This window comes from Sodiomyces alcalophilus (genome assembly GCF_042370955.1).
Source record: "Sodiomyces alcalophilus JCM 7366 unplaced genomic scaffold ACRALscaffold_4, whole genome shotgun sequence".
Lineage (NCBI taxonomy): Eukaryota > Fungi > Ascomycota > Sordariomycetes > Glomerellales > Plectosphaerellaceae > Sodiomyces > Sodiomyces alcalophilus.
Window position 1 is genome coordinate 1,569,635 of NW_027263535.1, and position 13,196 is coordinate 1,582,830.

General features: G+C 58.9%; 6 protein-coding genes across 6 annotated transcripts; 4 read left to right on the plus strand and 2 right to left on the minus strand.

Moving 5' to 3' along the window:
• Nucleotides 1-129: 129 nt before the first annotated feature.
• On the minus strand, nucleotides 130-3,320 carry ACRALDRAFT_1082136 (uncharacterized protein). Its single transcript, XM_071019261.1, has 2 exons — nucleotides 2,891-3,320; nucleotides 130-2,797 (listed from the first exon to the last, which is right to left on the minus strand). The coding sequence occupies exons 1-2, from the start codon at nucleotides 3,148-3,150 to the stop codon at nucleotides 514-516; spliced, it is 2,544 nt and encodes an 847-aa protein (XP_070874770.1). The 5' UTR covers nucleotides 3,151-3,320; the 3' UTR covers nucleotides 130-513.
• Nucleotides 3,321-3,738: 418 nt separating this feature from the next.
• Nucleotides 3,739-4,028, plus strand: ACRALDRAFT_2019468 (uncharacterized protein; the record flags this gene model as incomplete). Its single annotated transcript, XM_071019976.1, has 3 exons — nucleotides 3,739-3,802; nucleotides 3,865-3,940; nucleotides 3,968-4,028. 3 exons carry the CDS (start codon nucleotides 3,739-3,741, stop codon nucleotides 4,026-4,028), a joined length of 201 nt encoding a protein of 66 aa, XP_070874771.1.
• A 163-nt stretch (nucleotides 4,029-4,191) lies between these two features.
• On the plus strand, nucleotides 4,192-5,966 carry ACRALDRAFT_1076762 (uncharacterized protein). The gene is made up of 4 exons (XM_071018535.1): nucleotides 4,192-4,769; nucleotides 4,867-4,874; nucleotides 4,956-5,658; nucleotides 5,715-5,966. Exons 1-4 carry the CDS (start codon nucleotides 4,469-4,471, stop codon nucleotides 5,810-5,812), a joined length of 1,110 nt encoding a protein of 369 aa, XP_070874772.1. The 5' UTR covers nucleotides 4,192-4,468; the 3' UTR covers nucleotides 5,813-5,966.
• A 318-nt stretch (nucleotides 5,967-6,284) lies between these two features.
• ACRALDRAFT_2105683 (uncharacterized protein) lies at nucleotides 6,285-8,098 on the plus strand (the record flags this gene model as incomplete). The annotated part of the gene is made up of 3 exons (XM_071023261.1): nucleotides 6,285-6,997; nucleotides 7,053-7,635; nucleotides 7,697-8,098. The coding sequence occupies 3 exons, from the start codon at nucleotides 6,285-6,287 to the stop codon at nucleotides 8,096-8,098; spliced, it is 1,698 nt and encodes a 565-aa protein (XP_070874773.1).
• Nucleotides 8,099-8,381: 283 nt separating this feature from the next.
• ACRALDRAFT_2027434 (uncharacterized protein) lies at nucleotides 8,382-9,634 on the minus strand (the record flags this gene model as incomplete). Its single annotated transcript, XM_071020463.1, has 3 exons — nucleotides 8,382-9,314; nucleotides 9,380-9,545; nucleotides 9,624-9,634. The coding sequence occupies 3 exons, from the start codon at nucleotides 9,632-9,634 to the stop codon at nucleotides 8,382-8,384; spliced, it is 1,110 nt and encodes a 369-aa protein (XP_070874774.1).
• A 486-nt stretch (nucleotides 9,635-10,120) lies between these two features.
• Nucleotides 10,121-13,129, plus strand: ACRALDRAFT_2136175 (uncharacterized protein; the record flags this gene model as incomplete). The annotated part of the gene is made up of 2 exons (XM_071024113.1): nucleotides 10,121-11,757; nucleotides 11,875-13,129. The coding sequence occupies exons 1-2, from the start codon at nucleotides 10,289-10,291 to the stop codon at nucleotides 13,127-13,129; spliced, it is 2,724 nt and encodes a 907-aa protein (XP_070874775.1). The 5' UTR covers nucleotides 10,121-10,288.
• Nucleotides 13,130-13,196: the final 67 nt, after the last annotated feature.

Sequence of the window (13,196 nt, forward strand, 5' to 3'; positions counted from 1 at the left end):
AGTGACGGTCCTGTTTGATTGCTCCAGGTAGCAACTCATCGGCATACCTCCCGTGATCACCCGATATGCAAAGACTGAATCGCTGCAGTTGAAATGTGCTGCTCCTAGAGGGCATTCTGCAAGTTTCCTGTAGCATGAACACATCGTCCACACGGCGGGACATTGTATTGAAGAGAAGAAAGGGGATACATAGTAAAATATGCAGTGAAAGAAAAGTCGAGCAGATAAATCAATGAGAATGACCCGGAGAAACCAGAAAAGGAGGAAAGAAGACAAGATAAGAGAAAAGAGAAAAAACAAACCCCACCACCGTAGAAGGTGCCCTTTTTCACGCCCTGCATACCTATAGTTTCCTCATAACTCCTGATACCCGTAGAACATGATTTCCCATCCCGACCAATGCAACCCTAAAACTGTACATAAAAAATCAGTGGGCACGAACGACCGCCAACGAAAGCGAGCCGTTCATGCAAATGACACCCCAACTTCGCACCCAAACGACCTGTCCCCTTCCTAAGGAGCCTCCTGTTGCTTGGCAGCGAGCCTCGAGACCAGCGCCTCGTACTCGGCCTCGTCATCCTCGCCCTCGCGGGCCAGCGGGATGCCCAGATACTCGCAAGCGTTCCGGAACGACGCGGCCGTCGAGTCGAGGGCTCCACCTGCTCCCGCGCGGCGGCGGCGGCGCGACGCGACAAACTCGTCATACGCCTCCTTCGTGGGGAACTCGGCCATAAAGTCCTTCGCCGCGCCTTTCCACAGCACAGGAGGCTTCGTGGGCGGGGCTGGCACGGCGGGCTCGGCCGGCAGGTTGGACTCGGGGGCGCCAGGGGTGTTGACCCTGCTGCCGTTCACGACCGTGGTCTCGCGGCTGCTTTGCCTTTGTTCCCCGTCGGCCGGCGGGTCGCCCCGTGGCAGGCGCATGGCCAGCAGGACGTACTCGGCCCGCGTCATGTTGTCCATGACATCGTCCATGTACCGCCTCACTTCGTCCTGCGGCGCTACTACACGGTGCAGGTGCTCGAGATGCCGGCCGTTCGGGGCGAAAAGCCGGATGGTGACGGGCTGGTAGTAGTCCAGCTCGGCATCGCCCCCGTATTCGAGGCGGCTTCCTTTGCGCACGATGAGGAAGGAGGCGATGACCTGTTGGCCCCCCGGTAGGTATTCGAGAATGCTGAATTTCGGGAAAAGGTAACGGTCGCCGTTGCCTCCTGCGAATTCGAGCGCAATGGCCGAGATGTCCATTTTTGGGGCGGGTGGCGGCCCTTTCGATCGGAGAGCTTGTTGTGGGGGAGGTTGAGCTGCAGGCTGCGAAGGGGAAGGTGTTGGAAGAGCAGCCTGTTTCGATTTCGGTTTCGATTTTGATTTCGGCGCAGCTTGGCCATTGGTCACGCCTTTCACGGCGGCGGACTGCGACTGCGGTTGCCGCAGTTGCTGTGGAGGCTGCTGCGTTGGAGGAGGAGCGGCGTGTAGATTCTTGTGCAGCTTGTCCAACAAGGTCTTGAGATCGGTGGCGTCAGTAAAGCCCGGCCTGTTCTCCGCAACCCTGCGGACCATGGATCGAATCTTGGCATCGTCGAGGGCGTTCTTCACCAGTGCCACCACCAGCGGATCGCTGCGCGGAGGCGGCAGAAGCTCGCCGGACTTTTGGTCCGGGTTGGACGACAGGACAATGTCCAGGATGGCCCGCACTTCGTCGGCGAAGAATTTGACCGTCCGGCCATCGACGAGCAGCCGGTCAGCCGACGGGCCCTGTTGTCCGCCCTTTTTCTTGTACTCGACGGTAATCTGGTCGATGATGCCTTGGAAGGTGGTCAGCTCATCCGCCTTGGCCTCCCCGGCAGCCACTCTTTTCATGAGGTCGCGGAGGTGACGGTCCTCCGAGGCTTTTTCGGCTAGCGTCATGATGATAGGATCGGTGCCGGGCGTTTTCGGGGTGCCGCCGGGTTTGGTCATGCCGACGCCAGGGGTGACGCCAGGGGTAGGGGTCGCGCTCGACATGCGCGAACCCGGGGCGGCTACGGTCGATGGCCCAGAGAAAGAACCTGCGTGGTGTGCTGCTGGCGGCGCAAACGATGGTGGTGCATTCGAAGGGGTGCCGGGACCAGGACCTGCCGGCCCCGAGGGAAATGGCGAGGGAGACATCATGTTCTGGGAGGGATCGGGCACAGGGCCGGGTGCGGGTGCGGGTGCGGGTGCGGGTGCGGGTGCAGGCGCCAAGACGGGCCCAGGAGCCGTTGTAGAGGTATGAATTGGCGCGGGGACTTGTGGTGCCGGGGCCGGCTGCGGCACTGGTGAAGGAGCTATTGCCAGTCCCGAGGACGCAGCGGCTTGGGGGAGGTCGTTCGCGGTGGACGGCGCCTGCGACATCATCGGCGCTGGTTGCGACATGGGCGAAGCTAGGGCCGCGCTTTCAGGAGGTGGGGTGGGCCTCGCTTCGGCCGAAGGAAGGGGCGCCGGAGTCGAGGGCTCCGTCTTGGGTGTTGGTGGAGGAGGGGGCATGGCACCGTTCGGGGGCCCATACTGCATAATGGGGCGAAAAGTGGCTGTCGTTGAGCCAGCGGACGCAGAGGCACCAGACGATTTGGTGTCCTTGACAGCCCACATGGTGGCTTCGAAGACATGGGGTTCGATGGTAATGGTGACCGGGCCGAGTTTTTGCATCGAGTCCTTGGAGGGATTGTTCGGCTCTTCGATGACGACACCCTTCTTCCTAATGGGTTTCGACCAGTACTTCTGAAAGACGCCCTCGGCAATCCATCTTTGTCTGGATCGTTGGAGTGATTCGGCCAAGACACCACTACAGGGACGAGTTAGCAAGCAGCAGAAGACAAACGGGTTGCGAAGGAAGCAAGCCAAAGGGAAAGGAGCAAGGACGTTGAGTTGTACGTACCTTTCCTGTATGCTCTGGTAGCTCTTGATGGGAAGATCGTCGGACTGTGGCTCCTCAACGGTGGGCAGGGGCTTGGCAGGGTGGATGGACTTGGGCAAGGCCGGTGGATGATCAGCTGCGGCAGCTGCAGCGGACGAGGCCCGGCCGGGTGCTGCGGCTGGCGTGGTAGAGCGACGATCGGGAGGCGTGACGGTACGTTTTTTTGCGATATGCTCGACGCGCGCAGAGGCCCGGGCTGGCAGTTTCCTCTTCTTCTCCATGATGGTTGTCGTACGAGCGTTCGACTATGATGAGAGTTGGGTGGGCGTGGACGATGGCGTCGTCATCATTCGCGACTGAGATGGCGTGGGTTGTCTATAATACGCGTCGGACGAATGGTCGGGCGAAGGAGGGCAAAGGCGGGATAAAGGATTGAAAGTGTGACGGGGGTGATGAAGGGGGGGAAAAGGTGGACATGAAGTAAAGTTTCCCAGCACCTTGGGGGTAGAGGGTAGTTGGTAAGTGGGAGATGAGAGGCGGGAGATGGGGGACGGGGAAAATACAAATTCCCAAGCTGGCATCGCTGCCGTCAAGCGTGCACCGTGAGACGAGGAAGGAAAGTCAAGGGCATCTCGAGCGCGACATCGCCAATGAGAGTGAAGCTGCTAAGGTTTGCGAGGTTTGATTGGTTGGATGACTGACTTGGAGAGATCACTCCGTGTGGGGACATGGTTTTATCGTCCTCTGGTTGGGTGGATAATGCAAGTACATGTACCGCGGGGTCCTTATCTGTTTGGTCTTAAGTACCTAGGTACCTACTAATCAGTTCTTGGAGTTCTGCTACCTGAACCTACTATTAGAACCAAGATATGGGCATATTGAGTAATGATGATGAGAAAGAGATTTCGCCAGCATTCAGGCCTTGTACTCACGGTGCGACTTTCAAGCTCCTCTCGGATTATTGAGTTCAGGTACCTACCTATCTGTTCCTTTAGCATCAAGACGCATGTACGAATACGTATGTACTCCACGGAAGACGAGTTGTGTCGTCAAAATTGAGGCTCGCATTAGGTAATCAAACTACTCATCTGATCCCAGCCAAAATGGGGAATGTGGGACTCCTCAAGCGAATCAGATTGGAAAAATGATGTACCTTTGACCAATGGCTTAGCCGAATAATTAGGTAATACGACTTGGTTTGACAAATCGATTCCGCGCGTCTCACTTTGTACCTTTCGAATATGAATGCTGAGTCATGTTCCATGAAAAGGTGACTTCATCGCTCAATGCCTCGGCGTCGCTACCAAGTGCTAAGAAGAACTATTCGTATACAGCGACTAATCCAACACAACTCGACTGTAGCCATGACTGTGGCCCTGAACCCCATCCTGAGAACTGCCATCTGGGCCGTGGCTGCTCCTCTTGGGCTTTACTTTGCCCTGCTCGCCCTCGGCTCGACTCCCTTGATCCAGCGACAGTAAGACAATGATGACGTCCGGTTCTCACGGCGCATTCCTCTTGGGAACCGCTGCTTATCCAATTTCGTGTCTCTGGCCAGCCTCCTCTACCTACATCGTGTAAACAGTCTGTGGTTGCGAGATGTCAACGAGCCAGAGTTGTTCGGCTTCGCTAGTATGGCAGCCCCTATTCCTCTCATCGGAGGTGGCCCCCGAAGCTGACGCCAGCAACACCGTTCCGGCAGAAGGGCAAGTAACTCCCTTTTTCCTGGAGACCCCGGATAACGAGAGTATCTACTCGTGGCACATCACCCCGCTGCCGTTATATCTCCAGCACGAGGAGGCCCTCTCGTCGCAGGACCCAGGCGTGGCCCCTGATATCACGACAACCGAGTCGTTTCGGTTGCTGAAGGGGGACTCGGAAGCCCGAGTTGTCATCTATCGTACGTCCTCACCTCATTTCTTTTCCCTTTTTCTTTGTCTCACTTTGGCCCGAGACAATGCTGATCAATGACCCGTAATCGCTGACTACTACTTTAGTTCACGGTGTATGAAGCCACATCTGATTCTTTACGCGCCCTGGATACGGCTTGGCGACGGCCTACAGATGCTGACCTCGACACCTCCAGAATGCAGGGGATATCGCCCAGGGCCACCGCCCAGACAGCTACCACGTGCTCACCGATGCCGCTCCCTACCATGTTCTTGCCCTTGACTACCGCGGTTTCGGTTACTCGACCGGCACACCGTCCGAACCGGGCCTCATCCAGGATGCGGCCACTCTGATCGACTGGGTCATCAACGTCGCCGGCATACCCCCCGACCGCATCGTCCTCCTCGGCCAGAGTCTCGGCACCGCCGTGGCCAGCGGGGTCGCCGAACGCTACGCCGCCGAGGGCGTCGAGTTTGGCGGCGTCATCCTCGTCGCCGGCTTCAGCAGCCTGCCCAAGATGCTGAGCGGCTACCGCATCGGCGGGGTCATCCCCGTCCTGGGACCGCTCAAGCCGTGGCCTTCCCTCCTGCGCATAGCCGAGGGCGTCATCTGGGAAAAGTGGCCGTCGGCGGAGCGCATCGAGCGTCTCGTCCGCCTGACCAAGACGCGCCTGAGGCTGTCCCTCGTAGCGGCCAAGGACGATGCCGACATTCCCTGGTTCGAGAGCGACAAGCTGTTCCAGGCGGCTGCCAATGCCACCGTCGACGGCGGGCTGGATGAGGAGTCGTTTGCTGCGTGGAAAGAAGCGAGGACGACTCGGAAGCGGGATGATGCATTTGTCACCACCCTGACGGCGGAACCGAATATTGTCATTCGTCAGGAACTATTTCCGTATGGTGGTAAGTCGGCCATTCCGAGGCGAATCCAGGAATCATGACTAATGTCGATACCACAGGACACAACGCCATCATGGGCCATGCCCCCGTGGCACTCGCCGTCATGAGATGTTTTGATCTGGAGGGAATAATATATACCGAGGAGACGTCGAAATAGAGCTACAGGTTGCATTCTGGGGGATTTAATCAACCGACCACGGCTTTAGAAGCAGGAAAAGATCCTCATTTGTATCATATATGCTCACTACCCATCACTCTAAGCCTCAATGTCTCTTAATTATAGTATATTAGATATAATAGATACTATCAACTCATGAACTCTTCCGAGAGTAGTGATACGGAGGGCAGCGCTGGAGGAAGTCAGTGGCTGCCAGTGCCTGGCAGTTCATCATATAACCGCCAGCTGGCAGGAAACGTCATTCTCCACTTTGACCGCCCCACCACTCGGCCTTTCCAGCTCGTCGTCCCACGAGCCCCGCCGTTCAACCAAGCACTTCAACCCAGACAACCGTCTTGAACATCCCGTCCCAGGTCTTAGCTACATAACGACCATACCGTTCCACCTGCCGCGTCTCCTCATCTTTACAGGCCGCCATCCGAGTACGCCCGACAGCAACCAGTGCCCCGCAATGCCAGCTCAAGAGTCCAAACCCGTCGACCCCGCCATCGACCAGGCGGAGGAAGCGCTGGAGAAGGCCGTCGAAACTGCCAAGGGAAAGCAACCCGAGATCGAATCCGATGAAGAAGTCGACGACGATGCCCAGGATGCGACCGCCGCAGCAGGGGCTGGCAGTGCCGACAAGAAAAAGAAAAAGTCCAAGCGCAAGAAGGTCAAGGATGCCCTCTCGGGCGGTCCCAAGTCCTCCGCGGATCCCGAGCAGGACCTCAAGAAGGCCATTGGCGGCCTGACGTCTCAGCAGATTCAAGAACTCCTGACGCTGAACCCGGCCCTCGCGCAGGAGCTCGGCGGCGCCACCGGCTCGTCCTCGGCCGAGGACACGGCCAACCTCCTCAAGAAGCTCAATCTGCAAGACATCATGACGGGGCTGGCGTCGAGCGGGAAGAACGTCAAGGATATGGCGAGCTACAAGTTTTGGGGTACGCAGCCCGTGCCCCGGTTCGGCGAGAACGAGGGCCCCGTCGAGGAAGGCCCCCTGCGGCTCCAGAAGCTGGAGGACGTCCCGACGCAGCCGCCGGGCATGGTTGCGGGCTTTGAGTGGGTGACGATGGATCTCGAGGACGAGGCGCAGATGAAGGAGCTCTACGAGCTCTTGAATGGCCACTACGTCGAGGACGACGAGGCCATGTTCCGCTTCAACTACTCGACCTCCATCCTGAAGTGGTATGTCGTTCCAGTCCTTATGGCCATGTCATGACCAACTAACGTGCGATTACAGGGCGCTTATGGCTCCCGGCTGGAAGAAGGAATGGCACGTGGGCGTCCGCGCATCACAATCCCGCAAGCTCGTGGCCTTCATCTCGGCCATCCCCGTCGACCTGCGCGTTCGCAAGAACACCATCAGGTGCTCCGAGGTCAATTTCATCTGCGTGCACAAGAAGCTCCGCGGCAAGCGGCTCGCCCCCGTGCTCATCAAGGAGATCACCCGCCGCAGCAACCTGCACGAGATTTGGCAGGGCCTGTACACCGCCGGCGTGGTGCTGCCCACCCCGATCAGCACGTGCCGCTACTACCACCGGGCCATCAACTGGCAGAAGCTCTACGACGTCGGCTTCAGCCCGCTGCCGCCCAACAGCAAGCCCCAGTACCAGATCCGCAAGTATCACCTTCCCGAGAACACGTCGACCAGGGGCCTGCGGGAGATGCAGCTGAAGGACGTCGATGCCGCCATGGACCTGTTCGGGAAGTACATGGCTCGGTTCGACATGTATCCGATCTACAGCAGGGACGAGTTTATCCACTGGTTCATCCCCAGCAAGGACTATACACCGGAACAGGTCGTCTGGACATATGTCGTCGAGGTGAGTCTTTTGGTCCCAGGTATCCCGGCGACATACATGCACACATGCTGACAAGCCGCAGAACGATAAAAAGGAAATCACCGACATGTTCTCGTTCTACTGCCTCGAGTCCTCCGTCATCGGCAACCCGAAGCACCAGGTCGTCCGGGCCGCCTACATGTTCTACTACGCCAGCACAGCTGCCCTGACCGAGCCCCTGGACAAGGCGGCGCTGAAGACCCGACTGAACGCGCTCATGGGCGACGCGCTGATCCTGGCCAAGCGGTTCAAGTTTGACGTCTTCAACGCGCTATCGCTGATGGACAACGGCCTCTTCCTGGAGCAGCAAAAGTTTGGCCCCGGTGACGGCCAGCTGCATTATTACCTCTTCAACTACCGCGCCAACACGATCGCGGGGGGCGTCGACCACAGGAACCAGCTGGACGAGGATGCGCTGAGTGGTGTCGGTCTGGTTATGCTTTGAAGGGAGAGACGAATGGGGTAAGTGGATGAAGGACGAAACGGAAAGGAAGAGAAAGCAAAATGATTGATCAAATACCCCTTAGCAAGATGCATGATACCGGAATATGCGAAAAGAAAAATCCAAGGTTGTACATGTCATGATTGTCGACAGTGACGTTTTCAACGCGAAACTTGACTATATGTAGTAGTGGTGCACAGGGGTATATAAAGACTTGAGAAGAATCATAAACAATAAACGAAGAAGCCATCCGCCTTCGCACTCGCCCTCCCTCCCCCCTTCAACATCAGCCCCTAGGCTGCGAGTCCTTCGGTGCCTCTTCACATGCCGTGATCCTTTCCGTCAAGAAATCGCGAAGCCACGCAACGTCCTGCATGACAGGCGCGTGACCCATGCCCTCCACGATGAGCCCGACACCCGGCTGCAGCCAGTCGATGAGCTTCCGGCCATGCTGCACGTCGATCATGAGGTCGGCGTCCCCGTGCACGACGGCGATGCGGTGGCGGCCGACCCTGTCGCCGATTTCCTTGAGCTGCTCGGGGGACTTGCGATGCCAGCCGGCGGCGATGAGCTGCATAAGGAAGCCCGTGCGGGTAAACCTCCTGGCGTCGAGGCGCTTGTTGAGTTCCTGGGCCTGGAAGCGCTGGAAGTTGGAGTCGAAGCGGAGGTACTCTCCTCCTCCCTCCCCTCTCGCCCCGGCTCCTCCGTCGGTTTCCGGGGCAGGGGGCCCGCAGAACGGAGTGACGCCTGGGACGGGGAGCTCGGCGGCCTCGTCTGGGGCAAAGAGCCATTCGTCGGTGAAAAGGCGGCGGGCGGTGTTCTCGATGGCGGCGCCGACGGGTTTGGGGATGAGCATGTCGATGCGCTCGCGGAGGGAGGCGAGGGGCGAGCTGCTGGTGTCCATGCCGGCGGTGGTGCAGAGGAGGGTGAGAGAGGCGAGGCGGTCGGGGATGAGGTAGGCGATCTCCTGGGAGATCATGCCGCCGAGGGAGATGCCAACGAGGTGGAGGGTGCGCGGGTCGGTCCAGCCTACGTGGTCGAGGACTTCGATGGCGTCGCGGGCCATCTGGGAGGTGGAGTAGCGCTGGAGCGGGGCGGAAGAGAGGCCGACGCCGCGGTTGTCGATGAGGAGGACCGAGTAGGTGTCGCCTTTGTCGTGGCCGAAATGTTTTGTTTGGCGTTGCCAGGAGGAGGAGAGGCCGGCGAGGCCCATGATGAGCTATGATGGTCAGAGGGAGAAGGGACGGAAGAAAATGAGGGTCAGAAGGAAGCTTGGGAACGAACAATCAGCTTTTTCAGCCCATTGCCATGGATTTCCCAGGAAATGTTGACGGGCCCTCCTCGATCCTTGGCACAGGGAAGAAGCCCCTTTGTGCGAGGCTCAAGATTCCAGTTGACGCCAGGGTATGCGGGGTGATTCAGAGTCTCCTCTACCGTGGGGAAGCGTCGGCTAATGGGATGTCGCAGTCAGCAAGTCAGATGGATTTTGTATTTATCGTAGAGGCGAGGCGAGACATTAGACAAATACCTTTCGACCATTTTGAAGGTGAGTTGTGGGATGAGTATCGACTTGGTGATGCTTGGGAATTGAGTTTCCTCCGGTGAACACGTAAGACGTAAGACTAGCGATTACTTATACGATGGACCACAAAAGAAAAGATGCCAGGATGCGGACGTTTCGAGGGCTGGGCTGACTGGAGAGATGGCTGAGATGAAGAAAGTCGAAGAGAAGTCAAAGGCGAAGTTTCCAGTGGCGTGGATGAAGAGGTACGTCATGACGCAGCTTATCAGGGTCCTCGGTCGAGGTACACGGCTAACAATCTGAATCAGCAGCGATTCCCGCTTTTCTATAACGGGATATGCCTCGGCCGAGATGGACTGGTTGTGGCTGGCACTGTAAGCCACGTGTGGCTGGGTTACTGGTGTACAACGTACTTTGTAGATGATTCATCACACCGCCTTCCTCTTTCTTCCTCTTTTGACTTTCTGCTCTTCTCTCCTCTCCTCTCTCTCTCTCTCTCTCACTCTCCCTTCTCTCGATCATCGGGAATACCCTCTTCGAGTGTCACAAAAGCAGAGCCAAGTCACGCCCTCGACCAACATATTAACAACTGAACATCCCCGTCCATCGCCTCTACTCCTCTGAACGCATTATGTTTCCCAAGTAGAGCGACCGTGTCTCTCCCAACCAACATGTGGCTCTCCACGCCATCCACCGATACCTTGACACGACCTCGAATCGCCGTCGCCGTAATCTCGGCCGTCGCAGCTACTACTCTCGGATACTATATATACCAGTCGACTCGCGTTCCAGGCTCAGGCCTTCACCGTAGCAATGCCATACGACGAAACACCCGCCGTGCGCGAGGCGCCTCGCAGACCTCCGAACCTCCCCAGCCCGCCGAAGACAATGCCCTAGACGACCAGCCGCACCAGGAGGATGTCACCGTCGTCGAGGATTGGTGGGAAGTGGGCGAAACCATGCCGACGCCAGCGCGCGCCGGCTACAATCTCGTCAGTCTCCTCTTCCGAGTATCGGAAGACAACGCCCGTCGCAACGCCTGCGTCCACCGGGGCTGTGGCTGCAACTCCTGCAACATGATCCCCATCCGTGGAATCCGCTACCGCTGCGCCAACTGCGCCGACTTTGACCTTTGCGAAAACTGCGAGGCTCAGGGCGTCCACAACAAGTCACACATCTTCTATAAAATCAAGGTCCCCGCACCTCCCCTGGGACCTCGTCAGATGCAGCCCGTTTGGTACTCCGGCGACCCGGACACGTGTATCAGGGTTCTGCCCCGATCCCTCATCATAAATCTCTCCAAAGAGACCGGCTTTGAACGACCCGAGGTCGAGGCCTTTTGGGAACAATTCTCCTTCATGGCAAATACGGAGTGGAGGGACGACCCCGACGGCCTGCAGTTGGCCATGGACAAGAAGACCTTTGAGCGCTGTCTCGTGCCGCTGGGTCGCTCCCGCCATGCCGCCCCGAACCTCATTCACGACCGCATGTTCGCCTTTTACGACACCAACCACGACGACCTGATCGGCTTTTCCGAGTTCCTCCACGGCCTGGCATACCGCAAAAGGAAGGACAAGCTCCGCCGCATCTTCCAAGGGTACGACATGGACGGCGACGGCTACGTGAACCGCCGTGACTTTCTTCGCATCTTCCGCGCCTACTACGTCCTGTACAAACACATGCATCGCGACATCCTCGACGGCCTGGACGACCAGCTCATGGCCAGCACCGAGTCGCAGCAACTGATTAGTTCCCGCCAGCCCCTCAGCAGCCTATTCGGCCGAGAGGGCCGCGTGCCCCGTGCCGACGGTCCGCCCCGGTGCGAAGGGAAGGTCTTCCACCCCAGCGGCGATGTCGACCTGGAAGACGACAAGGTGGCCGTCGTCACCGAGGACAGGGGCGACACCTCCACCAGGGACGACGTCCTGACTCGTCTGTTCGCACCCTCCGTCTCCAGCACCTCTGCCATGCCACCCGGCACCTCGACTGCCTGGTCGGGACAAATCCGTTCCCCCGACAGCGAGCCGGAAACGTACTGGGATGCGATCCTCGACCCCCCTGGCACGCTGGACGATCTCCCAAATTTGCTGGCCGGCATGCGGAGCCAGGCGAATGACCTGGACTTGGACATCGAAGCCGAGTCGACGAGTGCGGAAGAGGACGCCGACGTCGATGATGCCGCATCGACCAACCACGAGGACAACGCCGAGGACCACAGCCAAACCAATGGTGTCGGGGCAGACGAACCAGCTGACAGCAACAACAGCCACTTCAACCGACGACAGTCAGGTTCTGGTCTCGGCCTCGGTCCGTTCGTCCATGACATGCCCACCGAGAGCCAGCTGAGAGCCCAAGTCATCCGCCACCGCAGACAAATGGCTCCTCGCATCGATAGGAGGCGGCGGGTCGCCGCGCGACAGGCACTGCATGAGAGGTGGAGGCGGAGGCATTTTTACCTCGACGAGGAGGAGGGCGGCACGGTGCCGGACGGGTGGGACGAGAACGAAGACGTTCTCGCGAGTCTCCCTGGCGTCCCCGAGGGTACCCCCTCCTCCAAGGCCCCCCAGCAGCCACCCTACCAACGGTCTCGGTCGTCCTCCAAAGTTCGCTTCGCCGAGGACATGGACGACATGGACGTCCGATCCAATCCGTCGACGTCCTCGCGGAGCGTGCCGGAGCGCTGGGGCGGTTTCGAAATCCCCGAAGAGGAGCGGGACGCCGGCAAGGAGATCCTGTACCAGGTCACCCAGCAGGCCTTCAACGAGCTGCTCGATGTGGTCTTCAAGGAGAAGGAGGACGTGGCCGTCCGCGCTGCCGAGACCAAGGAGCAGCGCGAGCAGTACCGGGAGCTGCTGGACGACTTTGACCTCGACCGCCACCTCGAAAAGGCGGAATCCGATACGACGGCCGAGAGTCTGGACGGCGAGGGGGATCCCGAGGCCGCCTCGCTGCTCAATAACGACAGCAAGCCCATGAGTGCCCGGACCTTGGAGGAGCTGTTGGAGGCTACCGGCTACACCGTCGAGGACGAACTGGAACCTGGGCCCGCCGGCGGGCACGGGAGTAACGGCGCGTCTCGGGAAGAGATGGATGGACTAGGGGGAAGAGGAGAAGAAAATGGGGTAGAGAACGGCGAAGAAGAGGAACAACAAGAAGAAGATGGCTACCACGATCCAACCATGCCCCAGTTCCGTCCAAACAGCGACAGCGACCGCGCAAGGCCGTCTACCACTGAAACGTCCTCCAAGACCCCTGGGAAGACGTTCTCGGTTGATCCCCAGGTAGACGACGGCGCAGAGTCGCCCCAAAAGGCCAGGGTGGCCATTTCGGCCTCGACGCTGGTGGAGTGGAAGCGGCTCGACATGGCCGAGAAGGAGGCCGAGGAGCGCGGCGGCTGGGGGAAGCTCAGCTACGACGAATTCGAGGCCATTTACAGGCGGCACGAGAACCCCAAGCCGGCGGGCAACCGGCTGGACTACCTGGGCAGCTGGGTCGATTTCTGCATTCCTTAGACGGGAGGCGGGCGGGCGGGAGTATAGACTCGGTGACAGCAGCAGCGCAGTGTCGGCTTTGCTTATA

What these genes read in the sequence shown, in the direction of transcription:
- ACRALDRAFT_1082136 (XM_071019261.1), bottom strand. Translation starts at nt 3,150, where the DNA reads ATGGAGAAGAAGAGGAAACTGCCAGCCCGGGCCTCTGCGCGCGTCGAG. An exon ending in TACCAGAGCATACAGGAAAG is followed by an intron (nt 2,798 to 2,890) that starts GTACGTACAACT and finishes TCGTCCCTGTAG; the next exon opens with TGGTGTCTTGGCCGAATCAC.
- ACRALDRAFT_1076762 (XM_071018535.1), top strand. Translation starts at nt 4,469, where the DNA reads ATGTCAACGAGCCAGAGTTGTTCGGCTTCGCTAGTATGGCAGCCCCTA. An exon ending in GGAACTATTTCCGTATGGTG is followed by an intron (nt 5,659 to 5,714) that starts GTAAGTCGGCCA and finishes TCGATACCACAG; the next exon opens with GACACAACGCCATCATGGGC.